The sequence below is a fragment of the Bison bison genome, unplaced genomic scaffold (assembly GCF_000754665.1).
Source record: "Bison bison bison isolate TAMUID 2011002044 unplaced genomic scaffold, Bison_UMD1.0 scf7180017864235, whole genome shotgun sequence".
Taxonomy (NCBI): domain Eukaryota; kingdom Metazoa; phylum Chordata; class Mammalia; order Artiodactyla; family Bovidae; genus Bison; species Bison bison.
Genome location: NW_011494807.1, coordinates 8,547,788 through 8,556,129, shown reverse-complemented (window position 1 = coordinate 8,556,129; position 8,342 = coordinate 8,547,788). Strand labels below are relative to the sequence as shown.

Sequence of the window (8,342 nt, the reverse complement as noted above, 5' to 3'; positions counted from 1 at the left end):
TAAAAAAAAAAATTCACATACTATTTGACTTCGTTTCTGTGAATTTTCCAGAAAAGGCAACTTTATAGTGAGTGACAGAAAGATCAGTAGTTGACAGAGCCTGAGGATGAGCACGAGGAATCTTCTTGGAATAATGCAAGTGTTCTAAAATTGGGTTATGGTGATGGTTGCACAATTTAATAAAATTTATGGAAAATTATTGAATCTTTCATGTAAGATGGGTGAATACATGCTGTGTAAGTTAAACTTAAAGGAATTTAATTTTTGATGAGTTCGCTAATTGTACCAATTCTTTAATATGAATAAAAGTGGAATTATATTAGAGAATCAAAATAGCAATGTTTATGTTTCACAGGATAACTTTTTTTATTTTTTTAAATTTTATTTTTATTTCTTTTAAAATATAAATTTATTTTAATTGGAGGTTAATTTCTTTACAATTCTCTTCATCACATGGTAATGAGGAAAATATCTATTTACAGCTCACTGAGTCCAGCATACCAGTTGTTAAGCAGCTTGCTCCATTTTGTCCTTTGTTAATGCACTGCACCTCTGACCTTCTCTATGAATGGTTAGCATAGTATACAGTAACATTTTACCCAGAGTGAAACTGTGATGAAATGTATAGCCAGTCATAACATTTAATTAAGGCCTCTCAGTACTCTTTAACCATAGTTAAAATGCTAGTAAAGTCTGGGACAGAATGTTTTTAATCTGATCAGGAAATTTAAATCTCTTTTCAATATCTAATATTTGTTCACATTGTACTTATTAGTATTTCTGGAATAAGTAGGGTACATTGTAAGTTTGAAAGCAAAATGTAACCAGATAAGAAAGTAGATTCAGTGCAGTCTTAAAGAAGGGAAATACAAGCAAAAGAAATAAGGAATGGTTAACTCTGTTCCTGGAAAGGGGGGTCTGGGATTGATTATTTAGAGCTTCACCTGGAAAGGTTCTTTGCAGAGGATGTTCTTGTCTAGATAGTCCTCTTCTCCAAAAAGAGCTAAAAGGACATAATTTTAAGAAGGTGTTGTAGTTTGAAGAAAAGAATTTTTGACAAATTGATTTACTTAAGAATGAAATTAGGACTCTATTCAGGCTTCTCTGTGGGAATCCTAAAAGTGTACAGAATGTGAACATAGGTATATATGAGTGAATCTATCAAAAAGTAAGTGTGTTAGATTTTTGGTGAAGAATGGACTTTCCCCTACTTGTTCAGGACTGGATATAGTTTATCATAAGTCTGATATTTATTTAAAAGGGGAAAATAATGTGTTGTCTGAAGGATAATAGAGTATGTTTAAAAAATTTACAACCTAGCAATGTGTGATGTGGGGAGGGAGCATGTACAAGGTTGACATATCTACAAGTATAATACAAAGATTGTCTTCTTCAAAAACGTGATTTGTAGCCAGCACATCTGTTGTTCTTATGTAAGGGATTAAAATGAGCTATTTTTGTTGAAGTTCAGCTGCAGAGTAACAGAATGTTAAACCAACTTGCTACAAAGGTTACCTATTTTGGAGTTTGTTTCCTTTGTATTGAACTTTTAAAATGTTTTTTTTTTTCTCTGACAAAGCCTTATTCTTCATTAAAAAACAGAATTTTTTTGCGACTTTAAGTTGTATTTTTGTCATGTTACAGGATTCAGATGACATCTAAGTTGTTCTAGTTTAGCATTTCAAATGTTAAATTAGGCCCAAGTTTGATTTCTTTCCCCCCCCAGGAGCAGTTTTTCATAAAAATGTTACCAAAATTATTGACTATTTTTCCACTGAATGTAACGTTGTTTTGTTTTTACAAAAATCTGAAATAAACTTGTCTGGCTTTCCCCTTCACATAGAATTAGGTTATTTGCATAAAGGCTTATCAGGAAATCCTGAATATCACCTTACATTCCCAAGAGTTAATAAACTGTATGCGTACAACCTTTGTTGAAAGGAGGGGAAAACTTTTTTGCATATTTTGTTGTAATTCTGTAAATGTTAGTCATTTAACTGGTCAGTCTTTAGGAGACTGATGCTTCTGTGATTTCTTGTGTCTTTCAAAGTACAAGCAATAAATTAAAAGCTTATTAATGAACTGTGGTGTTGGAGAAGACTCTTGAGAGTCCCTTGGACTACAAGGAGGTCCAACCAGTCCATCCTAAAGGAGATCAGTCCTGGGTGTTCATTGGAAGGACTGATGCTAAAGCTGAAACTCCAATACTTTGGCCACCTCATGCGAAGAGTTGACTCATTGGAAAAGACTCTGATGCTGAGAGGGATTGGGGGCAGGAGGAGAAGGGGACGACAGAGGATGAGATGGCTGGATGGCATCACTGACTCGATGGACGTGAGTTTGAGTGAACTCCGGGAGTTGGTGATGGCATGCTGCAATTTATGGGGTCGCAAAGAGTCAGACATGACTGAGCGACTGAACTGAACTGAACTGAATGGTTCAGCTCTGCTTAAAATAATACATATTTATGTATGTGTATGTATATATGTACTAATCATCTTATAAGGTCATTATAGCATGGAAAGATAGAAATGCCCAGCTTTCAAGTTGCTTATAGTCTAGATCAGTCCTTCTTAAACTTTAAGGTGACTGTGAATCTCCTAGGTGACTCAGTGGTAAAGAATTTACCTGCCAATGCGGGAGACATGGGTTCAATCCCTGGGCCATGAAGATTCCCTGAAGGAGGGAATGGCAACCCACTCCGGTATTCTTGCCTGGAGAATCCCCACGGACAAAGGAGCCTGATGGGCTATCAGTCCATGGGGTAGCAAAGAGTCAGACACAGCTGAGCGATTAAAACAATATCAACAGTGGATCTCCTAAATATCTTGGGAAATGCATATTCTAGTTCAGTGAGTCTGGGATGACAGCTGAGTTTATCTCTAACCAGTTCTCGAGTGATGCATGTGTTGCTGGGCCCATGAACCACTTTGAGATGCAAGGGCCATCATAGACTATTCTTAATATGCATAGAAGAGCCTGCCTATAGATCATATGTGACATACATTTGCTGAAGTTTTTATTATCATGTAACAGAGCTGGACAATGGTACAAGCATCTTCTAGAAATCAGAGATCATATAATATTAACTTGGAAAGAACCCATGATCATGGGCCTCATTAGTACCATCTTTCTAGGTGAGCTACACAGAGAACTGAACAGGCTGACAAGGAAACAAAAACCAAACTGTTAGTACTAAATGATTATAATCAATCTAGACCGCCTAAATATACATATATATGCGGTATGGCAGGGTGTGTCGTCATTGGTTCTGTTTTGATTTTCTGAACTTTTCTCGGGACTTCAGAATATTGACAGGTACAGAGGAGTCATTAAAGCAGGTGCCCTCAGGGCACAGGTGGGGAAGCCCAGTGAGTGGAGAGGGCTGGGTGGCTGGGCTGTGGTGTCACAGAAGGGACTCTTCACCACCGCCATGCAACGTGACAGACCTAGCATGGCCAGGACATCCAGCTTTTTAAGAAAAGCCAGAAGTACAAATTTCATGTGAAATTTCCCAATTTACAATGTTGGCTACTCATTTTAAAACATTAGACGGGCCAAGAAAACACATCTGTGTCCCAGACACAGCCCTTGAGCCACCTATTTACAATGTCTAGGGTAGAATACATTGAAGTTTTGTAAGGCACTTCTCATTATCGGCAAATGCTGAGTTTTCATGATAGAATTCTCTGGCCCTTTGTCATTCAGCATTTTGATGGGAAGAAAGTCTCTTGTTTTATGAATTTGGAGGTGCTGGTTTTGAGATTGGTGCATGGCTATAAAACCTGTCTCTCTGCCTTCTTTCACATTCCAGATTACAGGACAGGTCCGTGTTTCACTCAGGTCAACAACCAGATGTGCCAGGGGCAGCTCACAGGCATCGTGTGTACAAAGACTCTGTGCTGCGCCACCACTGGGCGGGCCTGGGGTCACCCCTGCGAGATGTGCCCAGCCCAGCCTCAGCCCTGCCGACGGGGCTTCATCCCCAACATACGCACTGGAGCTTGCCAAGGTGAGTGAGCCTTCAGCCCGTGTGCACCGAGTCATCCACCCAGTTGTCTGGGCTCCTTTCACTGCACTATGGGGATCTGCCACGGTGGATGGGAGCCTTTAACCCAAAGCTGTTTCCCAGAGGGGCCCTATCATCTCTGATGATGAGGGGCTTGGCTACAGATGGCTTATCTTCTGGCCACTTAGCAAATTATTGTTAACTGACAGAGAGGGAGAAGAGGGATATGAAAAATTGGGGGAAATTTAAAAAACATTTAAGAGAATCAGAAGAGAAGCCATTCCATGTCTTTATCCAGATGGCGTTACACATTCCCTACTACAGCCCCTCAAACTATGCATATGTAAATATCTGGGGGACACATTTTTTCTGTCTTTCCCATCTCATTAAAGATATGAGAACCTGAACTCAAGTGACAGGGAAAAAGTGAGCCATCTGAGATTATCAACAGTGTCTTCAGAGACAAAGCAGTAACCCCAACCGTGACTGCAGTTACTTCTGAGCTTATTAATCAGTCGGTTACAATCTTGTCTCCAGGCAATCTTCCCAACCACATCCTTACATATATGTATGAGGGCTAGATCCAGGCCCTGAGGATGCTACAACTATCAACTTTAACCCAAATAGTAGAAATTGTCATATACTTACTGAATAATTAATTAATTTTCAGCCAACGTGATTCTTAGTCTTCTTAACAACTTCTCTGATATATGGATTAAGTGCATTTTTAAAGCTTAGAACAGGGTGCTGTGATGAGCTTTCAAGCAGTAGTAGGGTGAAAGGAAAGTGGAAAGTACTTTTGTATTATTCAGAGAAATGATGTTATTCATTATTACACATGGGAGTTAGTTAAACTTTGTTACAATTAAATCATATACAAAGTCAGATGTGAAATCTTTCAAATTGATGTTAGTAACCAGTGTCAGCAGCCAAAGATGGATATGCTTTATACAGTCAGCAAAAACAAGACCGGGGCCTGACTGTGGCTCAGATCATGAACTCCTTATTGCCAAATTCAGACTGAAATTGAAGAAAGTGGAGAAAACCACTAGACCATTCAGGTATGACCTAAATCAAAGTGAGAAATAGATTTAAGGGACTAGATCTGACAGACAGAGTGCCTGATGAACTATGGATGGAGGCTCGTGACATTGTACAGGAGACAGGAATCAATACCATCCCTAAGAAAAAGAAATGCAAAAAGCAAAATGGCTGTCTGAGGAGGCCTTACAAATAGCTGTGAAAAGAAGGGAAGCAAAAAGCAAAGGAGAAAAGGGAGAGATATACCCATTTGAATGCAGAGTTCCAAAGAATAGCAAGGAGACATAAGAAAACCTTCCTCAGTGATCAATGCAAAGAAATAGAAGAAAACAATAGAATGGGAAAGACTAGAGATCTCTTCAAGAAAATCAGAGATACCAAGGGAACATTTCCTGCAAAGATAGGTACAATAAAGGACAGAAATGGTATGGAGCTAACAGGAGCACAAGATATTAAGAAGAAGTGGCAAGAATACACAGAAGTACTATACAAAAAAGATCTTCATGACCCAGATAACCACAATGGTGTGATTACTCACCTAGAGCCAGACATCCTGGAATGTGAAGTCAAGTGGGCCTTAGGAAGCATCATTATGAACAAAGCTAGTGGAGGTGATGGAATCCCAGTTGAGCTATTTCAAATCCTGAAAGATGATGCTGTGAAAGTGCTGCACTCAATATGCCAGCAAATTTGGAAAACTCAGCAGTGGCCACAGGACTGGAAAAGGTCAGTTTTCATTCCAATCCCAAAGAAAGGCAATGCCAAAGAATGCTCAAACTACCGCACAATTGCACTCATCTCACACGCTAGTAAAGTAATGCTCAAAATTCTCCAAGCCAGGCTTCAGCAGTACGTGAAGCATGAACTTGCAGATGTTCAAGCTGGTTTTAGAAAAGGCAGAGGACCCAGAGATCAAATTGCCAACATCCGCTGGATCATCGAAAAAGCAAGAGTTCCAGATAAACATCTATTTCTACTTTATTGACTATGCCATAGCTTTTGATGTGTGGATCACAATAAACTGTGAAAAATTCTAAAAGAGATGGTAATACCAGACCACCTGATCTGCCTCTTGAGAAATCTGTATGCAGGTCAGGAAGCAACAGTTAGAACTGGACATGGAACAACAGACTGGTTCCAAATAGGAAAAGGAGTACATCAAGGCTGTATATTGTCACCCTGCTTATTTAACTTCTATGCAGAGTACATCATCAGAAACGCTGGCCTGGAGGAAGCACAAGCTGGGATCAAGATTGCCAGGAGAAATATCAATAACCTCAATATGCAGATGACACCACCCTTATGGCAGAAAGTGAAGAAGAACTAAAGAGCCTCTTTATGAAAGAGGAGAGTGAAAAAGTTGGCTTAAAGCTCAATATTCAGAAAACTAAGATCATGGCATCCAGTCCCATCACTTCGTGGCAAATAGATGGGGAAACAGTGGAAACAGTGGCTGACTATATTTTTCTGGGCTCCAAAATCACTGAAGATGGTGATTGCAGCCATGAAATTAATAGACACTTATTCCTTGGAAGGAAAGTTATGACCAACCTAGATAGCATATTAAAAAGCAGAAACATTACTTTGCCAGCAAAGATCTGTCTAGTCGAGGCTATGGTTTTTCCAGTGGTCATGTATGGATGTGAGAGTTGGACTGTGAAGAAAGCCGAGTGCTGAAGAATTGATGCTTTTTAACTGTGGTGTTGGAGAAGACTCTTGAGAGTCCCTTGGACTAAAAGGAGATCCAACCAGTCCATCCTGAAGGAGAGAGTGTTCATTGGTAAGACTGATGTTGAAGCTGAAACTCCAATACATTGGCCACCTGATGCTAAGAGCTGACTCATTTGAAAATATCCAGATGCTGGGAAAGATTGAGGGCAGGAGGAGAAGGTGATGACAGAGGACAAGATGGTTGGATGGCATCACCGACTCAATGGACATGGGTTTGGGTGGACTCTGGGAGTTGGTGATGGACAGGGAAGCCTGGCGTGCTGTGGTTCATGGGATCACAAAGAGTTGGACATGACTGAGCGACTGAACTGAACCAGTGTCAGAGGTTGTTTATCCAGCCCATGTAAATGGTATATTGCGGAAAGCCAGGCCACTGTCTGTCCAAACCCCAGATGAGAATTGGTAGATTCAGGACCTGTACATAACCTCAATCCATCAAATTATAAAATCTGAGTGCTCTGCATAATTTGGTAAGTATATTTCTGACAGTGGCCTCCAAAGATTTTTCTTAGTTTTGTAGTTTTATAAAACGTAGTTTTAAAAATGGTCTGCATCTGAACTCTTTTCGAATCAGAACTATAGGGATACCCAAGGGATGACCCTGTTGTTGTTGTTTACTCTTTAAGTCCTCTCTGACTTTCTTGCAACCCCATGGACTGTAGCCCGCCAAGCTTCTCTGTCCATGAGATCTCGCAGTGGTTTTGCCATTTCCTCCTCCAGGGAATCTTCCCAATCCAGGAATTAAACCTGCATCTCTTGGGTCTCCTGTATTGACAGGCGGATTCTTTACCATTCTGCCACCTAGGAAGCCCCAAGGGTGACCATATAACCCAACAAATTATCAGCTTTATATTTAATTGCATGTAAAAGCCTTGCCAGCTGTGGCCTTAGAATGGTTTTGTGAATGTTTTGTCTCTTGGATTAGTACCAACCACAACAAACATGAAAATCAAGTTAAATATAATTTTTAATCTGTTGTTTACTGTGGATAATAAAATTCTAAATCATTGATATGACTAATGGTATGATTATATAGAGTTCCTGATAAAGCAACATTTTTTTCTCCAGAATATATACTATGCTATTAATATATCAGTTCAGTTCAGTTCAGTCTGTCAGTCGTATCCGACTCTTTGCAACCCCATGAATCGCAGCACGCCAGGCCTCCCTGTCCATCACCAACTCCCGGAGTTCACTCAGACTCACATCCATCGAGTCAGTGATGCCATCCAGCCATCTCATCCTCTGTCGTCCCTTTTCTCTCCTGCCCCCAATTCCTCCCAGCCTCAGAGTCTTTTCCAATGAGTCAACTCTTCGCATGAGGTGGCCAAAGTACTGGAGTTTCAGCTTTAGCATCATTCCTTCCAAAGAAATCCCAGGGCTGATCTCCTTCAGAATGGACTGGTTGGATCTCCTTGCAGTCCAAGAGACTCTCTGGAGTCTTCTCCGACACCACAGTTCAAAAGCATCAGTTCTTCAGTGCTCAGCTTTCTTCACAGTCCAACTCTCACATCCATATATGACCACTGGAAAAACCATAGCCTTGACTAGACAGACCTTT

General features: G+C 40.2%; 1 protein-coding gene across 1 annotated transcript in view; it reads left to right on the top strand.

Annotated features, from left to right (window-relative positions):
- Window positions 1-8,342, top strand: part of FBN2 (fibrillin 2) — a 223,808-nt gene that overhangs the window by 54,524 nt on the left and 160,942 nt on the right. The window contains exon 6 of the mRNA XM_010846349.1: window positions 3,815-4,012. Within this exon, the coding sequence (XP_010844651.1) occupies window positions 3,815-4,012 (198 nt within the window). The remainder of the gene's footprint in view (window positions 1-3,814; window positions 4,013-8,342) is intronic.